The sequence below is a fragment of the Phoca vitulina genome, unplaced genomic scaffold (genome assembly GCF_004348235.1).
Source record: "Phoca vitulina isolate PV1807 unplaced genomic scaffold, GSC_HSeal_1.0 scaffold56, whole genome shotgun sequence".
Classification (NCBI taxonomy): domain Eukaryota; kingdom Metazoa; phylum Chordata; class Mammalia; order Carnivora; family Phocidae; genus Phoca; species Phoca vitulina.
In genome coordinates, this window is record NW_022589759.1 from 4,581,610 (window position 1) to 4,601,207 (window position 19,598).

The following is a 19,598-nucleotide window of genomic DNA, read 5'->3' on the forward strand; positions in this document are numbered from 1 at the left end:
ACCAGTCTTGGTTTACTGCTCCTTCTACTGTAGGTTTTAGGATCTGTAAGTTTTCTTTTACCAGGGAAATTTGAGAGTGGATACATCCTTATGTTACAATACAGGGACATAAATTCTTATTTTTATTTGTGGTCATTGATTTCAGAATACATCGTGGCTTTCAATGGATACTTTACAGCCAAAGCTAGAAATTCTTTTATTTCGAGTGCCCTGAAGAGCAGTGAAATAGACAATTGGAGAATCATTCCTCGAAACAACCCATCCAGTGACTACCCTAGTGATTTTGAGGTGATTCAGATAAAAGAAAAACAGAAAGTGGGGCTGCTGACACTTGAAGATCATCCCAACATCAAGCGGGTGACACCCCAGCGGAAAGTCTTCCGTTCGCTCAAGTACGCAGAGTGTGAGTACTGTGATGGCGGGCTCCGCTTGTCAGTCTGCTTCATCTGCTTCGCTGGGGTTCAGAGAGAGAATGTGCATGTTCACACAGGCTGCCGAGAAGGGGCTTAGTCAACACGCAAGTCCCTTCATCTAGTTTCATCAGTTGTGAACGTTTTCTTGCCAGGAGTTTAAAAAACTAACAACAGGCTTCGTGCTATTCTGGTGGGAAAAATCTGCAAGTTTGCAGTAGGGGACGGTGGTGATGCTCATCTCTGCTGCAGGTGGTTTTCACCCAGGCTCCTCGGAGAGGTCGGGGTCTTTGAGTTTCCTCTGGTTGCACTGTGCGTCTGTCAGCGTGTGTTTTTATTTTTAAGGCATCTTGTAGAACATCCTTTGTGTGGGTTTCATTTTGTCTTTCTGAGAGCCTCTGACCATGTGCAGTCCTGCCCTCCTGGGCCTGTTTCAGTCACAGGCTGTGTAGGTGTGAGGGTGGAAGGCATGTGATTGTTCTTCCAGCCTGAGGGCTCATTCTTTCCCCCTTCTTTACAACTTGGGCTTGTCAGGGTAGAGTTTATCCTTAAATAATAAATTGCATATTTACTACTTAACATTTTCCGAAGCATGCTTATTACTAGAGAAAAGGTTTTTTCCCATTTGTGATAAACTAGGGTAACAAATTGCCAGGTCTGTTATTTACTGTCATTTTTTTTCCCTGGAAGGAAAGAGCAATAAAGTTTTCCTTTTCTCCCTTTGTCAGGTAGTAGGCCTGAGAGCCTCTGAGGTTCGGGGAGGGCGCCCGGGGAGGCCGAGCTAATTTGCATAGTGTGACAAGCCCGCCCTTGGAGGCTCCGCAGAGGTCAGGGGTCTGACTTCCTCAGAGCTCTCTGTGTCGGGCAGGATGTTCTGTGATGCTTTTTCTCTTTAAAAACAGTCCAGGAAGATCAAACCAAACCAGACCTTGTACACTTAGCTAGGTAAATGGCTTAGCATTGTGCTTTTTTATTTTACTTTTTTATCATAAAGAGCCCCAGGACATTTTAAGAAACATGGGAGTGCCTAATTTTAGCACAGCGATCCTGGAATCTCAGGGTTGGGCTCCTTTCTCTACACTCCACACCATGGCTGTCAGACATGTGCCTGATGCGCCCTGAGGACGTGGCGCACTGCTGACAGGCCCGGTCCGTCTTGTCGCCATCTGCCACCTCGTGTGCTGAGCCGCTTTCCTGTAAGCTTCATCTTTTCCTGTCCGAAAAATGGAGATAATGCTACCTACCTCCTAGGGTTCTCACAAAGATGATATAAGATAGTGCAAGTGTAAGAGCTTAGCAGAGTTTTTAGGGTGTAAATAGACGTTAAATATTGCTTGTTTCTCTGGCTGTGTTTGTGAGAAGGCTCTACTCTATTTTGGCTGGAGCCTGTCGCACCCTGGCTCCCATCCCTGGCTCTGTCCACAGGCTGGAAGACAGAGCCAACCTGTTTGCCTCAAGACAGTGTTTAAAGATACTGTCAAGATATCCACGGTGTCCCCCTTGACAGATTCTTCTCTCCAGGTCCTTCAGCTGTCCCTCACACGACACGGGTTCAAGCCCTCTCACCATTTTAACTGCTTTCCTTTCAGTACTCTCTAGTTTTTCTGAACTGCTCTTAGAGAGCCGAGCTCATGACTTCGGTGTAGTCTGGTCCGCTTCAGGCCGACGGAGCAGACCCTCGCGTGTCGTCAGTACCACTCTCCCGTCAGCACCCCCAGTATGTCCCCCGCTGTTGACTTAAAGAACAGAGTCAACATGGCGGGTTCAGCGCAGAATAACTTCAGTTGGTCTGTGCAAATAATTACTTAATGGAATTGACATGACTGTTTTCCCAGGTCCCTGTGCTTTTTCATGGGGAAGCCTGGTAAGACGGGAATAAACGATAGTCTTTTGCTTTAGAGACAGAATTTCAGCAGTAGGAGCACAGGTGTGTTCTTCTCAAAACTGATTGGAGATGTAGTTTTTCTTCGTGATAGCATGGTCCTGGACGGTAAGGACTACTCTTGTGTTTCTTTTGCTTTTTTCCTTCCATTTTTAACAAAGTAAGGTACTTACAGCTAACGGAACTCGTGGTTGTCAGTGCAGCTTGGCAGGTGTTGATGTGAGCGCAGCCCGCGGTCCCCCCGCAGGGTCAAGAGAAGACGCAGTTCGTCGCCTTCAGACCCACACCCCCCCCGACTCCTTTCTAGCTCTTCTGCTTTTGGAAAGCATGTTGAGAGTAGTGAGCACTGTACAGTTGGAAGAAGGTCCTGCTGCTGTTGGACCAGAGACAGGTGTGGTGGGTTAACATGCCCTTTTCTGTCCCAGCACCCAGTGCTGTGACACGTCGCCATCACTCGGTGGCCACGTGCTTCCTTGTTGTTCTGTTGTCGTCGTTGTGTTTAACCCTTTTGGTTCAGTGAGAACAAGTTGCTGGTGAAAAATCAGGCATTTCTCCTCTCTTCAGCTTTAGGCACGATTGACTTTCTTTCTTTAAAAGTGGTTATTTTGCCAGTCCTTCTCTGCCTTCCGTCAGTTAGGAAATGCCAAGTAGAGGACTCTTTGGGAATAACGATGATAGCTAAGTGATGTCCTGTGGGTGTAACTGCCTGGAGAAAGGCCTCTGGCAGGGGCGAGAACCGCCCCCCTTCCGTCACCCAGGGTTTCAGGGGTAGTTGGCGCTCTTTCCAGAATGGGTGCTCTCCCTGACGGGTCGGGTTGTCCCCGTGCCGCTCCGCTTCTCATCTGTCTCTCCTTGGCTCTAGCGGACCCCGTAGCACCCTGTAACGACACCCGGTGGAGCCAGAAGTGGCAGTCATCCCGTCCCCTGCGAAGAGCCAGCCTCTCCCTGGGCTCCGGCTTCTGGCACGCTACCGGAAGACATTCGAGTAGACGGCTGCTGAGAGCCATCCCACGCCAGGTCGCCCAGACCCTGCAGGCGGACGTGCTCTGGCAGATGGGTTACACAGGTGCGTGCTGTTCGCCCAGGAGCCACGTGGGGCCTGGTGGCCGGGGCGCCCCTCCGTCTCGGGTGCCTAGTGCTGCTGCCACAGGCCTCAGGCACCTGTGCTTCTGCTCGTGTGGAGCTGGACACGTCCGGCAGCCCCCCCCCCCCCCCCCCCCCCCCGCCCGCCTTTGACTTCCGCTGTGCTGGGCATCTGTTTCTGTTTCTGTGCCTTTTGAGATTGTTTCATGCTCTGCACCTTTTCTGTCTTTCTGTATCATTTCTGAGGTTGGGGGTAGATGGAGCATTTCTCTCCTCTTGACACGTAGGTGACATAGGGAATGAGATCAAGTGCAGAGATGGTTACTTTGAAGAGATAATGTGAAAATGAGTTTTTCCCTTGAGTGTGGAGCTCTGTGCAGAATGGCTGAGTTACAGAGTGTGCACCGTCGATCATTAGTTTCAGAGCAGGGGATGGTATTCATGACCATATCCTAGGAAATAAAACAGCCAATAAGGTACTTTTCCTGACTGATGCATCATGGCAGAACATCGCTGTCATAACTACTGTGAAGGTTTGTACCCCACCCCAAATGGAAGCCAGTTTCTCTAGCCCCTCCCCACCCTACCCCTGTCCATCTCAGCTGGTCTCGGGGTCCTCGCCCGCATCCACTAGCCTGGGAGACCCATACCTCTCCCTTGATTTCCCTAGCCCGCGCCCTGCAGAAGGTCTGAGACACTTGAACTCTTCATGCCTGGTGGACTGATGTTTCATTAAAATGATTATCACCTCATGGTTTTATCTTTTCAGGGCGAGAACTCTTCACAAAGCAAATTCTCTAAGCAGAAAAGCATTTTCTTTCCCCCCCAAACCAAGTGGTTTTTGAGATTGTGTCCATTATTTGAATGTAAGAAGTATGTTCTGATAGTTTGGTCAGTGTAATTGATTATTTAACATAGTATTGACACGTGAACACAACTCTCACACCAGAAAGACCCCACCTTCGTGACATCTGTTAGCTGTTAAATAATACAAGTGTCTTGGATTTTTCTACATGTTTTCTAGAATTTCTTGATCTGGCAATGTCAGTCTTGACATTGGTGCACATAGCTTTTGGCTTATAACTGAAATAGACTCCTTATTATAGCAAAGTGTAGAGCGTACTGGTTTTCCTTACTGTACCCTTATCCCCACATGTTGTTGGCAGCCCGTGTGCAGAGGTTATTAATGAGCAGCATCGGAGGGAAGGCATGGGAATGGTCTCCCCTCTCCCGGGGGTGTGTTCTTTATTGGTGCCCTTCGTTCCATAGCGCCTCTGTACAGAGATGAGGGGAGGGAGATGTGGGGGAAGTTACCAGAAGGGGGTAGATCACTCCCATGTGGAGGACTGAGCACTGGTGACAGGTGAGGGGTGTCCCAGGAGATTTCCCCTATAGCCTCAGGTCTTATTTAGCAGCACATGATGGCATCTGTCCCAGTCTCCCGGTCTTTTCCTCTTCTTGGCTCGGCCAGGGCCCCGGGGCTCCTGACCTAACGCGTGCACGTTGGGCAGGCTCTGGGCCTCCATGACAGGTCCCAAGGAGGAATGTGTTTTATAGACAAAATCCAAAAAGGTGATTTCTCCAAACATGATTGTGTTTGCTTGTTTTTTTTTGGAATAAGGTGCTAACGTAAGGGTTGCTGTTTTTGACACTGGGTTGAGCGAGAAGCATCCCCACTTCAAAAATGTGAAGGAGAGAACCAACTGGACCAATGAGCGAACGCTGGACGACGGTGGGTGGCAATGTTGTGGTGTGACCCGGTCTCTGAACCTTGCTCCTGTCCCCAGTTTTATGGGTTCAGAGTGCAGTTTTCTGGATGCTCATGATGACACAGTCATGCAGGGCTGTTACCGAGACAAGTCCACTGTTCCTTTGGGCAGAAGCTTGTCTGTCTCAGGATGTCAGGAAGTAGCATTTGAGGAGAGAGGGCTGCCTGGTGGAGGAGCACTGACCTCCCAGTTTGAGAGGGGGCGGGGGTGCGAGGCCCAGAATCGGGGCAGCCAGGGCGTGGGCTCTGGGTGGGAGACCGTGCAGGGGCAGTGCAGCTTCTTCATCCGGGGCTCAGAGAACGAGGCTGTTTAAATTGGTGGTTTGAAGTGTTGCATCTAGGCGCACATTATCGCTCCGTTCTGTGACTTCTCTCCTTGTGGTCAGCAGGTTTGGGCCACGGCACCTTTGTGGCAGGTGTGATAGCCAGCATGCGGGAATGCCAGGGGTTTGCTCCAGATGCGGAACTTCATATTTTCAGGGTCTTTACCAATAACCAGGTAGGTGTTTTGAGGACCCCTGAAACTTAAGGAGTTGACATTGAAACATGAAAAAGTAAAACTTTGGAGAACACATTCATTGAAAAGCAGCACGCCGGGCGCCTGGGTGGCTCAGTTGGTTAAGCGACTGCCTTCGGCTCAGGTCATGATCCTGGAGTCCCGGGATCAAGTCCCGCATCGGGCTCCCTGCTCAGCGGGGAGTCTGCTTCTCCCTCTGACCCTCCCCCCTCTCATGCTCTCTATCTCTCATTCTCTCTCTCGCAAATAAATAAAATCTTAAAAAAAAAAAAAAAAAAGAAAAGCAGCACGCCTCCTCGATGCTGAGCTGCTTCTGGCATCCCACACGTGCCACGCTGTCCCTCCACGGCCCCTCTGTGTGGCTTCGCCCTTTCGCCACCCCCCCCCCCATCAGCCTCACTTGGACCCTGAAGACCCCACCCCAGGGCACTGCGCAGCAGGCTCCCTCCCATCTCATTCCTTCCTGTCCTCCTGGCCTGCCCGCACGTCACGGGCACATTTCTGGTGCTTTCACACACGAGAAGAATCTCGAGTTGGTGTGTTTGCCACCCCTCCTGGGCTGTGATGGGCTTGAGGGCTGCCTCTGTACCACGTGGTGTCACGTTGGGCAGTGTGGGATCCCGGCCCTGTTCCCTAGCTTTTCATAACTACTCATAGAAAAGGGGAGGGTCCTGTTATTTATTTTTTAAATTTAACTTTTTACAGATAGTGCACGGTTCAAAAATATCTAAAGGCAACACGAGGATAATTCCCCCAACGCTGTCCCCATCTAGCAGGGACTCACCTTACTTCCTCATGTCTCCAGTGTGATAGTTTCTTAATTTCTTGTACCCCCTCCTCCTATATTTGCCTATACAAGGAAACAAACTTGTCTTATCTGTAAAAGCCTTTAAAAACATAATTCTTAAATATTGCACTGATCCTGTTTTTGCTGTAAGTTTAATTGTATATTTTATAAAAACTTCTGAGTGGTGTTATACACAAGGCGATTCAGCTGTCAGGAAACTGGGGGGAATTGAACATCAGAGAAATAATTCTATGAGATAACTTTTATTGATGCCGTTTACCCGTCAGTCGTTTAGGATGAAGAATATTAGGCAAATACAGTAAACTGTGCAGAAACTTTCAACTGAAAGGGAAGTGTCTTGTGATAAATCCTTTTAAGGAGGGCAGTGAGAGGTGTGGGGGTTCACCCCACCCCGGAAGGTACACTTGAGGGTGAGGCACTGTATGTCTGGCCTGGAGAGAGCCCCCACAGCACGGCTGTCCCTCGAGTCCAGCTGCAGGGACCTAGAATTTCTGGGTGTATACTTTACATTTCGGAGCATTATTTTTTCCGGGTTTTCGTTTCTGAAATTTTAGTTAATACATTATGCTGCTTAAGAGGCTATACTCTACCCTTAGAGACATAAACTGGGTTGTAGCCCTTTGAGACTTTCACTGAAACCCCTAAAGTCGTGTTTCGCAATTAACTAGGTATCCTACACCTCCTGGTTCCTGGACGCCTTCAATTACGCCATCTTGAAGAAGATGGATGTGCTGAACCTCAGCATCGGCGGCCCCGACTTCATGGACCATCCCTTCGTTGACAAGGTTGGTCGTGTCCCCGCACAAAGGACGGTGGCGCTCCTGGTGAGAGCTTCTGCTCTCTGCGCTTCATCACCGGTGCGCTGGTGGCCTGTCGCAACAATGGGTAAGGGCGTGAGCTTTGGCGACTTGCACTGGGAGCAGCACATCCTGGTTCCTTCTCCAAACGGCGCGTTTCTGAACCTGCACAGAGAGTGGGCTCTGCTCTGTGTGCTTCAAGGCCCCAAATCCTGGGTTTGGTCAGCGCCGATGAACACGCTGGTTGGCAAACGTCCGTGCCCATGATCTAGTGTTACCTTTTCAAGGTCACCCTTCTTTCTTTAGAAGTCTTTTTAGAAGGTGTAGTTACTTTTGGACAGTTGTATGTGATTGAGAGTGGCACACTTCCATAAATAAATGTTTGCTAATCCTGTAGGTGTGGGAATTAACGGCTAACAACGTAATCATGGTTTCTGCTATTGGCAACGACGGGCCTCTTTATGGGTGAGTATTCCCCCTAGGGATGACTTAGAGGGGCTTTTCCCCTTGAAGTAACTGCAGATCTGTTGTCCGTCTGTCTCTGTGTCTGTCTCAGACTGTCTCACGGGAACATTCCACACACAGCCAGCCAGACTGTGAAATGAGCCAGTGCCCACCACCCCCGCCTCACTGGTCAGCTCAGGCCAGCCTTTTTCTGCTTAATTTTTTATTTATTATTTTTTAGTTTGCTGTAAACAGTAGTTTGGAGGCCTACAGTTTTTATTCACCACCACCCCCTTTTTTTTTCTGACATCAGGAAAGTAAACCTGCTAGAAATAAACGGATTGCACAGTACTTACTGAGACCCACTGTGCGAGGCCCGGGCATGAGACGGTATATGGGCTGAGGTGCTGTCGTCTTGGGAAGCACGAGGTGCAGATGCAGCAGAGCTGGTGGAGGGGGAAAGTGTGGGCCGTGTAACAGACCCGGCCGGCGTCTGCAGGCTTGACGGGTGGGGTCAGATGGAGGGAAGCAGAGAGAACGCGGTCACAGAAATGCCCCTTTGTGCTGGGTCGTCATGGTGAACTAAAGCAGCATGAGATGTGAAACATCGGTCACTGCGGTATAGGCCCTGAACTCGTGTCTGGTTAGAGACCCTGATCTTCTTTCACCTACGGCTCTGATTCTTATTCTGTAGGTGACGCGTGTAAGTCATCCCTTGTGCTGAAATGCTTTTGCGGCAGGATATGTGTCATCCTCCCTTGTTGGGTCCCCAGGACGTGTGTAGTTCAGTGCTGTGACGGTATGAGGTAACCACAGAGGGGAAAGGAGACGCAGACTGTGCTCACTACTCTGCAGCTCAGCGGGGAGAGACGAGCACGTGCCTGGGCCTTCAGAATTGCTCGCTGCGTCATGCAGTGACGCCCCCAGGCGTGCAGGACGGGTTCTCAACTGACGGACTGACACAGGGGGCCCAGGGCCCAGGGTTGGGCTGAGCTCTAGGAGATTACTGTCTGTGTAGGTCCGGAGCTGCACATCCTGGCAGCCGTGCTTCCAGCCTGATCGTGGTTAGTGATCCTGTCTCCTTGTAAGGGGCCCACGGTGCTGGGTTTGCTGTGACGTGTGGGGGGCCCCAGGTACCAAGCTGTCTCGTTGCCCCTTTCATGTGTTTCTCCCCCCTCGGCCACTTCTCCCATTTCTGGTCCCCCCCTCAGTCCGGAGTCCCCAGACTGTCCATCAGCTTTCCAGCCTGTCTCCCTGCCTGGATGGTGTAAGATCACTGCTGTGGGAAGAGCGCAGGCCCTGGGGCCCTCTCATCCCTGGGCCTCGGCCTCACTGTCTGTCACAGTGGGCATGAGGCCACCCTGGGTGGCACTTGCAAGGGAGACCTTCGACAGCAGAGGGAAGGCTCTCCAATACTGAGCCCTTGGAAGTAGTAGCTCTTCCCTTCCCTTGTTTCTGTTCTGCTCCTCAGACAGATTCTAGCAGTTTTCTTATTCAAGAATCTGCAGTAGGTCGTCATTGCCTAATTAAATTAGATGCACATTTTTTTTTTTTCTTTTTTTTTTGGTTTTTAAGGTCCTCGCTACTCCATCCTGGAGCCAGCCAACTTTTTCTGCAAAGGGTCAGATAGTAAATATTTTAGAGTTTGCACGCTGTGTGGTGTTTGTTGTCCGCACTCACCTGCCCTTGCAACGGGAAAGCAGCCTTGGACGTGTGTCAACGAGTGGGCGTGGCTGTTCCGGGAAAAGGGGATGTATGCGAACAGGTGGCGGGCCCGCTTGGGCCTGCAGCCGTAGTTGGGGAACTGTAGCCTGCGGGTGCTGGCTCTGCTCAGTCCCCCGCTGCCCCTTCCTCAGACCCAGTCCCCTCCTGGGTCTCCCTGCAGTAACCCTCTTTATCTCTGTCCCCATCACCTGTTCTTGCTGCTGACCCTCCTCGCTTGCCTTTCTATCTGTTCACGCCCCTCTCACCAGCTCTTCCACGCGGCATTCTGACCGCGCTGCCCCACGCTGGTCACTCTTCTGAAATCCTGTGACTTCTGTGGGCAGTCACACTCTTACAGTCAAAGAGTTGTCCGTTTTCTGTGTGTTAGAGGAGCACCCTGGCGAGGGCCCCATGTCGGACGAAGCGTCTGCTTGTGGAGCCGCAGGGGGCTCGTGCTAGGAACAGCCCCCCCACTGTGATGCCTTACTGCTGCGCTTCGGGGACCGCGAGGCAGATGACAGGATCGTGCTCAAAGAGCTGTCGTCTGTCACAGGCGTTGTGCTCCCACCCCTCTGAAGTAATGCATCCCCACGATGCCCCGCCTGCGAGCCCCTCTCAGGGTCCTGCGCCCTTGGCACATTTGGACTTTGTTTTTAGCACAAGCCAATAAAAAAATCAGTGTTGGTGCCTCTGAACAACCACCTGGTAGCCTGTCGGTGGCCAGTGAGCTGAGAAGGCCGTGCCGGCATTGACTCCTGGTGGTTTAAAGTAGTTGGTTAAAAGCACGTGCCCTAGAGTCTTGCTGTAATGTCCCTTAAGCCCCTGGGAAATCACTTGTGGTTATTGAATTGTCAGAGTTCTGGTTTTGGTGATAGAGCTGTAATAGGTGAGGTTCAGAAATGCAATTTCATGCATTGAAATTGATACTTTCCAACAGTTTGATTTCATCTTGACTTAATGTCTTCTCTTTAGAGTTAAAACCTTTGTGATTTGTTTCACTATGATTTCTCTGCAGATCTGGTGCACTTGTGGTATTGAGGAGAATTGCATGGTTTTCCTTTGTGTCTGTCTGCCCCGTGAGGAGGTCACGATGAGGGTGGAGGGGTCGTTCCTCGGTTCCCCGTGAGGCAGGGGCGCACCCTGCACGTGATCAGTTGAGAACTTTGACTTCCTGACGGTGGCAGGTGCCAGTGTGTGGCTGTTGCCACTTCCCGGAGAAGTGTGGGATCTAGTGGGGGCAGGATGCACACCCTGGGCGCCGTGTGAGAGTGACGTGAGAGCCCGTGAGTGGGCGACTGTCGTGAGTGCGTGGAGTCTCTTGCTGTTCAGAGAGAGGACTCCTCCAGGCCCGGGAGCACGAGGGAGAAGTGCGTCTTGGGAAATAATGAGAAGGTGCCCCGCATACAAGATAATGACCTCAGCCCAGCGTGTAAATAGCAGAGAGCATGGCCTTTGACAGACAGCCACCAGGAGCCACACAAGAACCTAATGCCATCTTGGATTTTTCTGGAAGTATAGGCCCTTATCTGAATTACTCTTTTTTTTTTTTTTTTTAAAGTTTTTATGGGGGGGGGGAGTGGGCTGAGGAGCCAAGGGGGAGGAACAAGCCGACTCTGTGCTCAGCGCGGAGTCTGACATGTGGCTCGATCTCAGGACCTGCGATCATGACCTGAGCTGAAATCAAGAGTCGGACATTTAATCAATGGAGCCACCCAGGTGCCCCCCTGAATTACTCGTTTAAAATACTTCTCTTCCCTTGTGTTTTTGTGCCTCAATCTAGCACTCTGAATAACCCTGCTGACCAAATGGACGTGATCGGAGTGGGCGGCATTGACTTTGAGGACAACATCGCCCGCTTCTCCTCAAGGGGAATGACTACCTGGGTAGGCTTCTCTTCACTAGCGGGGTGCGCTGCACAGAACTGTGTGTGTGTGAGCCCTGGGTGTGTTTATAGGTGTGCATTTGGAAGAGCAGCTGGGGGAGGTGGCCGGGGCTGTGGGTGCTGCCTGGCCACTAGGATGAACGATTTGGCCCCTTGGATGTGTGCCGTTTCATGGGGCACTTCTTGGCTGACTTCTGAGTAACTCACTTTTTAGGTCGGTTGGATTCATGCCACTGTCCTAACTGGTAGGAAGGTGAGCAGTCCTTCCTCAGTGTTGGTGAGAGGATTTTTTTGCCTTAGGAAGCTGGAGAAGCCAGTGAGAACAGTTTACTATCAGCTCTGCTGCCCTGGAAATAATTCTATTTAGCTGGACAAAATTGAAATAACTCCAGCAAGTTCATCAGCTCAGCTCCTTGGGGTTTAATGGTGCCACTGAGTCGTCCTCTGCTACCCGCAGGACAGAGTTGGATGTGCAGGTAGCCGCTCCTTTGGGCAGGCTCGGGTACTCCAGCCTGCCTTTCCTGATGCTCTGACTCACGAGTCGTGTCCTTGGCCTTCACCAAGGCCTTGTTTCGTAGCGGCATTTTGAGAAACGTTCCTGCCTGGTCTGGCAGTCATCTATACACAGGGCCCCATGCAAATCTGGATCCAACATCTAGTTAGGTTTGAGAGCCAGGAAAGATTTTGTTCACTTCAGATTGGTGTACTTCTTTCTTACAGAATGTAAGATCTTGTTGTAATTCTCATTTTGCCTCAATTTTCAGGACATTTAAGCGAGTACTCAGTTAAAATCTTGTTACTTGTGCAGTTACACTTACTATTCTGAGTGTTTCCTTTCCCCTCTGCTGAGACTGAAATATCCAGTCGTGTCATCTTTTCCTTGTAAAGAAACCTCTTTCTTTAATTGTTAATTCTAATTTTCTGATATTTTTAATATATTTCTTATTTTTAGGTTACTTAAAGCAATTTCTAGTTTCTAGTCTTACAGAATTTAAAATATTCACTTTGAATAGCTTTGTTGCATTACTATTATACTGGTTATTGTAAAGCACCAGAATAATTTTGTTTTCTACATTGCCATTTAAGCTTGTGTTCTAGTGCGGTGAATTTCAGGCAGAACCAGTGTGTGACTAAGGTTACACCATGTGGAAATACCCCGTATTCACCCCCAGCTGCGTGCAGATGCATGCCGGCGCTGTGCTGTGGGGGAAACCAAGCTGCTTTCTCCGTAGGAACTCCCAGGAGGCTATGGCCGTGTGAAGCCCGATATCGTCACCTATGGCGCTGGAGTGAGGGGCTCCGGGGTGAAGGGGGGCTGCCGGGCCCTGTCGGGGACCAGTGTGGCTTCTCCGGTGGTTGCCGGCGCCGTCACCCTGCTGGTAAGGTGAGTGCCGCTCAGCAGAGACGGGGTGGGGCTTCAGAGCAGGGGCTGACTCTTGCTTGTCCCCAACAGCTTTGAGAGTTGAGGAGCACGCCGTGAACCTGGCTCCATCTCTCTCTCCGTCTCCACCCTGTTCCGTGGGGGTGGGGATTCATGTGCACGAACACACGGGAAATCTGACTGGAAAGCCCTGGGTGAGGGCACAGTACCTGCGACTGTTCTCATGTCTGCTTTTGTTCCAGTTTGTTTTTACTAAATACTTTTTTTAAGATTTATTTATTTATCTGAGAGAGAGAGTGGGGGGAGAGGCAGAGGGAGAGGAAGAGAGAGAATGCTAAGCAGGTTGCACACTCGGTGCAGAGCCTGACGCGGGGCTTGTTCTTAGGATCCTGAGATCGTGACCTGAGCCGAAATCAGGAGGTGGATGCTTAACTGACTAAGCCACCCAGGAGCCCCTTAAAGACTTATTTTTAAGAGTTGGTTAAGCGGCTGTCTTCAGCTCAGGTCATGATCGCAGGGTCCTGCATGGAGCCCCATGTTGTCGGGCTCCCTGCTCCACGGGGAGTCTGCTTCTCCCTCTGACCCTCCCCCCGCTGCTCGGGCACGCCCACGTGCTCTCTCTTTCTCTCTCAAATAAATAAATATAGTCTTTTAAAAAAAAAAAAAAAAAGAATGGTTTTAGGTTCACAGCAATATTGAGGAAGGTTCAGGATTCCCCAGGGACCCTGTGCTTCCATTTTTTTTTTTTTTTTCGTTTTTAACATAACAGTTTTGTGCTATTGTTGTACTTTTTATGTCCAAGCAAGTGTGTATCTCAGGCAGGGAACAAAAAGATGTTTTCCTCCCATTTTTTCATTTCCTTAGGGAGTGACCTTTCAATGTGCTCTGTTAGCCGAGAGGAGCTGCGGTCAGGCAGCGGGACTGAAGTTTCTCTGTGTAATTTATCTGTTCTCTCTGTCTCATTGAGTCCCTCGTATGGTTGGAACGGAGCTTAGCGATTGGCCCTTAATTTTGCAGATAGTGAAGTTGGAAGAAAGTTCTCAAAGACAGTTGGCCAGAAATGATGCTCACGTGCTGTGACTTAGTCAGATGGGCCATGTGCCTTATCTCAAGGTTACAAAGAGAGGTCTTTGGAGTTAGTGCTCATTTTGTATTTTTCCCCCAACTCGCTCTCTTTCGACTTAGATGAGGCATTAGTTGAGCTTTTGTGTTGGGGTAATGTAAAACTGCATAGTTGAAAGTTAATATATTCTATGTTAATTTTAAAATTAAAATAGGGAGATGATAGTAAATGTTTTTATATTTAAAGTTCTTTTTTAAAGCAAGTAAGTTTATGTTGATTTTAGTTTCTGAGGCCTGGAATGTTCTATCTCTGTCCTCCTTTTCCCATCCTTCCCTTAGAGTTCAGAGCCAGATTCTTGAAAATACTGACACTGGCTAGGGTGGGCTCTAGAGAAGAACCCTGTCTTTTTTCTTCCAGTTGTTTTCCTTACCCCACGTTCGTGCGGAGAGGAAGAGGGGAGGGAAGGCAGACTGTGGAGTCACCTGGTTGCACTCAGGCTTTCATACTCGGTGGAGGAGCACATTCCACTGGGGTCTGGCTACCTTGTTGCTTAATGGAAACAGAGACCCTGGCTCCTTCCCCGCCGACCCTGACTGCGGACGGGGCTGAGGCTCAGTTGCACTCCTGAGCCCAGCAGACCTCTCCCCATTGGGCGAGCAGGGAGGCGAGGAGGCTTTCATTTCCAGTACTTTCTCTAAGTATAGCTGCTTCCGGTGTCAGGGAAGCCTTTCACTTTCCTTATCTCCCTGCAGCTAATAAAAGTGCCACTGTCGGAGCTCAGAAATGTGCCCAGGGCGAGTCAGCTCGCCTCCAGCCTGGCAGCACTCCTGAGGAAGCCGGGCCTGGCCTTTGGTCTGGCCTGTCCACGCAGGGGTGGGGGCTGGTGGCTGCCGCTGAGCTTCTGGCCACTCTGATTCTGGCTCCCACTTCACCTCCTCTGACTCTCCTTACACCGGATTTCCCATCTAGACCTATTAGAAATCCCGCCCACACTTCCAAGACCAGCCACCATCCTAGATATTCGGGAACTGTGGAGAGTCCATTTTTCTTTTTGCTTTCTTTTTTGTCCCCTGCATTGAGGGGGTAAAATTTACTTGTATTTAAGATACGTAGCCATACGGAAATGTGTGTGTTAGTGCTCGTGTTCTTAAGCATTGATTGTGCCCGTGTGTCACGGGGTTCCTGGCCAGGTAGCGCTGTGTGTTTGTTTGTCCAGGTGCGTTCTGATGAGGCAGAGCTCGGGCCCAGGTGTGCAAGGGCCTTCCCCACCTGTGAGCTCGCACACCCGGCCTCCAGAACGGCCAAGGCGGGCGGAGGCCATGGGCGTCACTCGGGTGCTGTGGCTCCTGTCTGTGCCGCGTGGAGGTCCTCCGCGGGCCCCGTCTGCTCTCCGTTCCTTCTGCTGCTGGGTGCCATCACGGCTTGTCTACTTCCTCCTGCCAGCAGGCTTCCCTTCCCCTCAGGAGCCGGGCACTCTGACCCGTTCCTGCCTCCTGCAGCCTTTGTGGTCTGTTTAGTCGTGTCACTGGGAAAATACATGGTTCTCACGAACTTAGTATATAACAGGCAGAAGCTCCCTGAGTCACTTGGCTAAGAAGTTGTCGCGAGACAGGTGCAGAAATGACATGTTCGTTCTCAGCCCGCACGGGCTTGACCGGAGCGGCCCCCAGGAGATGTGATGCAAGATCGGAATAGGTTAGGAATAGACCGATTTTCCTCCTCCTGCTGAGAGAGAGTGAGCAAATTCATGATTTTCTCTCCAGCACAGTGCAGAAACGCGAACTGGTGAACCCGGCCAGCATGAAGCAGGCGCTCATTGCGTCTGCCCGGAGGCTTCCTGGTGTCAACATGTTTGAACAAGGCCACGGCAAGCTGGATCTCCTCAGGGCCTATCAGATCCTCAACAGCTACAAGCCGCAGGCGAGGTTGGTACGCTTCCTTTAAATCGGCCTCCCTTCCTCCCTGGGCTCTGAGGGTGTTCCTCCCTGTGCACAGAATGCTGGCCTTGGGGACAGGAGCTGGGCACTGATCACGCCACACCGGCCCCTCGGGGTGGGGGGGCATCATGCTGCTGCCACCGGGCGGCACTTGAACTCATGTTCTGTTATTTGTAACACACATAGCTCAAGATACTCATTTGGTTTCTTTTAACTTTTTTTTTTTAAGGGAGGTTATTTTTAAAGTGATTTTTTTTTGTTTTAGAGAGAGCACGAGCGAGTGAGAGTGCGAGCTGGGGGAGGAGCAGAGGGGGAGGGAGGGGGACGAGCAGGCTCTGTGCTGAGTACGGAGCCCAGTCCTAGGACCCTGAGATCGTGACCTGAGCCGAAATCGAGAGTCAGTCACTTAACTGACTGAGCCACCCAGGCACTCTTCTTTTTACTTTTAAAACTGTTTTTTTTTTAAGACTTACTTATTTATTTTGTGGAGAGAGAGAGCGAGAGCACACATGCAGCGTGAGCAGGGGGAGGGACAGGGGGAGAGAATCCTCAAGCAGATTCCTTGCTAAGCATGGAGCCCGATGTAGGGCTCGATTCCAGGACCCTGAGATCATGACCTGAGCCAGAATCAGGAGTGGGTCACTTAACCAACTGAGCCACCCAGGCACCCCAAAACTTTCTTTTTAAATAATCTTAGGTTTGCAGAAATTGGCAAAAATAGTGTAGCTGTTGTCACATACCCTTTACCCAGCTTCCCCTGATGGCAGAACCTTCGCTGACAGTACTTGAACTCTTGAAACCAGCAAAGGAGCCCTGGCACTGCGCCATGATGGGTCCACAGACCTCGCTCACAGGCGCCCAGGCCCCGGTGCGCTGTGTCCGTCCTGACCCTTTGGGAGTGCTGGTTACTTACTTAGTAGGTAGTAAGTAGACTGCCTCTCCATGTGAGTTTACCTGATGCTTTCTCATGATTAGTTTGAGGTCATGTATTTTTAGTCAGAGTTGATTTTTGCTTTTTACGTTGAAATTTTTGTTCGAGAGAGTTATTTATTACTAGATTCACAGTGAAGTTTCACAAATAGTACATGAGGACTATGTCTTAGTGAACGTGGTGCAGGCCTCAAAGCCTGGAAATTAACACTGCTTCATTACCGTAGCTTAATCTCCAGACTGTAGTCAGATTTCACCCACTGTGCGTCCCGTCCTTTTCCGGGTCCAGGATGCAGCCACTGTCCCACAGTACATTGGGTGGGCCCGTCTGCCTGGTCTCCTCCCGTGGGGACACTTCCTCAGTTCCTGTTCCTCTCATGGCTGGCAGTGTCCGTTGGCCTCGTGTGGTTGAGGTGGTGCGTCACTCTGTGCCCTCCAGGAGGCAGACACCAAGGTGGAGGGCATGTCCAGGAGATCAGCTGCGGGGAGGGGACTCGGGAAGGAGACAGGAAGAGTCTGAGGGCTGCCACAGCCAGATCTCAGAATGTGTCCACTGATGGGGAGCTCTTGAACCAAGAGGAGCCTGTGTCCCTAGGGATGGCCCTGCCCTGGTACTCCCATGCTCAGCCTTGGCAGTGGTGGTGGGGTGGGGAGGCAGCAGCGGGCCACCTGCCCTGGCACAGACACGGCAGAGGGTCCGTGGGCTGTCCTGCGGCACATCCGAGCAGCAGGGCTCCTGGTTCCATAGGTGGCACCTGCCAGGTCCCTCCCCTGGCCCTTGTGATTGCTAAGTGTCCTGTGTGAGTGCACTTGGAGATGATCCTGTGTCTTTTCTTTTTCTTTCTTTTTAAAAAAAATTTATTTATTTGAGATAGCGAGAGAGATTGAGAGAGAGCTCGCGCACAAGCGGGGCCGTGGGGGGAGGAACAGAGGGAGAGGGAGAAGCAGGCTTCCCTCTGAGCTGGGAGCCCGACGTGGGGCTCGATCCCAGGACCGCGGGATCATGACCTGAACCGAAGGCAGATGCTTAACTGACTGAGCCACCCGGGCGCCCCGAGATGATCCTGTTTCTGTCGTCCTCTGACTCCGGGTCCCGGCATTCGTTACTGGCTCTTGACTGTGACAACGCTCCTGTAGAGGCCGCCCCGGGGGGACTTTTTGTTTCTCTCGTTCGTTCCACGCTTCCTGGTTGGAATTCTCCTTCCTTTTCTCTCCTGTATTTCCTTATCCGCCTGTTTATATCGGTGTGGGCACAGGGATGTTTATTTTACTCTCTGGACTGTAGCCCATTGATACCTTGTTGATTTTGTTGCTCAGGTTGTCCCAGGTTTGGCCGTTGGAGGCTTTCTCGTCGGCTGCGGTGGCTTTGCCGCCTGCCTCCCTCGTTTTTTGAGCACTTCCTCACTGTTTGGCGCACAGGCTGATCACACGTTCCCAGCCCCAGCCCTGGTGTTCTTTCTTTCCCCACGCAGCCCCGGCCCTTCCATGGGAGAGGGTGTTTGGAACCAAGACCCGGCAGCCGCTGAGCCGGTGGCTCTGTGGCCCTTCAGCAGACGGCTGGGCAGAGTCTGCCTGCTCACGCCGTGCGCACCTGTGTCAGTCGTCGCTGCGGCCAGGAGCCCAGGAGTCCGTCCCTCCCCTGGTCCCACCCAGGCCGAGTTCTCCACCCGGTCTTCCCTTACGCGGAACGCCCTTCTCCAGCACACCAGGCACAGGACGTTTACCTCTTTGCTCAGTCCTCACGGTCTATGCCGGGTAGTTGCAGAATTGCTGACCCCTCCCCTCGTGAAAAACAGATGTCCCGACTGGAGGGCAGGATCTGTGTCTAGTTCTTATCTTTGGGGCTTTGCAGCACGTGGCCCTGCTGAGCCCCAGAGTTCCTCAGCTCGCTTCTTGTCTCCCGCCTCGTCAGTGGTGCTTCGTGGTGTTTCGATGCTCATTCTTAATACAGTTGAGTTGGTTAGTTTGTATTTCTGTGTGGACACCCCCCCCACACATCGTGGTTGATTTCTACGGGTTATGTATTAGGTATGTGAGACGTTACCCTGGCTCTGCGGTCAGGGGGGCACAGGGGAGGTCCTGCGTCCCCTCTGTCCCTGCTCCCGCTCCCCCATGTCTCCACCCTGTCCCATCCACCCCCTGTGGATAACAGTCTCGTTAGTTTTGGGCTTATCCTTCTTGTATTTCTTTTTGCACAAATGAGCAGATACACGTGTATATTCCTGCATCCCTTTTCTTACATTAAGTTTAGCATCACTGCAAATATTTTTTTTGTGTTTTGCTTTTTTCACTTAACAGTATCCTGGAAATCACTCCATATCAACTCATGGAGCTCTCTCTTCTTTCTCTTCACAGCGGTGTAATGTGGGTGTGCGTTGTCTGTTCAACTACGTACTCACATGTGGGCCTTTAAATTATTTGCAGCATGTTGTAATGACAGGCTGTTGCAGCGAAAGCACTGCGCTGGTGTAAATTTGCTGCATTGCTGGTGTGTCTTCAGGGGAGGTTCCTACGAGTGGGATTGCTGGGAGGCTTTAGTGAGGTCCTGCCCTGCTCCCCCGCAGAAGGCGTGGGCCTGCTTCCCAGAGCCCCCGCCACAGGATGCCCCACACCTGACTTGCGGCCAGTCTCATGGGGGACAGAGGGGCTCTCCCTGTTGCTTTTGTTTGTGTTTGTCTAGTTCTGAGTGAGGTGGGGTACTTTGTCTATGGTGAAGGGCCGTTTTTATCCCTTTCTTGTGAGGCGTCTGCTTATTTCTTTTTCCCATTTTTCTGTGCAGTTTTGTTCCTCAGTTTTTAAGAATTCTTTACAGGTTAGGGTCACTGACCTTTTGTCAGCGATATACACTGCAGGTCTTTCTCTCCGTGTGACAGTGTTTTGACTTGATGTAAAGAGCTCGTTGCTGTTCAGTGTGTTTTTCCTGTAGCCACATTAGTTAGGTTCTTGCTGGTTGCCAGTCCTGGATTTTGAGTCACACAAAGCTTTTCTCTTT

General features: G+C 51.0%; 1 protein-coding gene across 4 annotated transcripts in view; it reads left to right on the forward strand.

Annotated features, from left to right (window-relative positions):
* Window positions 1–19,598, forward strand: part of MBTPS1 (membrane bound transcription factor peptidase, site 1) — a 53,789-nt gene that overhangs the window by 12,614 nt on the left and 21,577 nt on the right. For all 4 annotated transcript variants that reach the window (XM_032389818.1, XM_032389817.1, XM_032389816.1 and 1 more), the window contains 9 exons: window positions 146–403; window positions 3,155–3,358; window positions 4,997–5,107; window positions 5,533–5,642; window positions 7,137–7,253; window positions 7,663–7,730; window positions 11,194–11,296; window positions 12,528–12,679; window positions 15,503–15,664. In XM_032389818.1, the coding sequence (XP_032245709.1) occupies window positions 146–403; window positions 3,155–3,358; window positions 4,997–5,107; window positions 5,533–5,642; window positions 7,137–7,253; window positions 7,663–7,730; window positions 11,194–11,296; window positions 12,528–12,679; window positions 15,503–15,664 (1,285 nt within the window). The remainder of the gene's footprint in view (window positions 1–145; window positions 404–3,154; window positions 3,359–4,996; window positions 5,108–5,532; window positions 5,643–7,136; window positions 7,254–7,662; window positions 7,731–11,193; window positions 11,297–12,527; window positions 12,680–15,502; window positions 15,665–19,598) is intronic.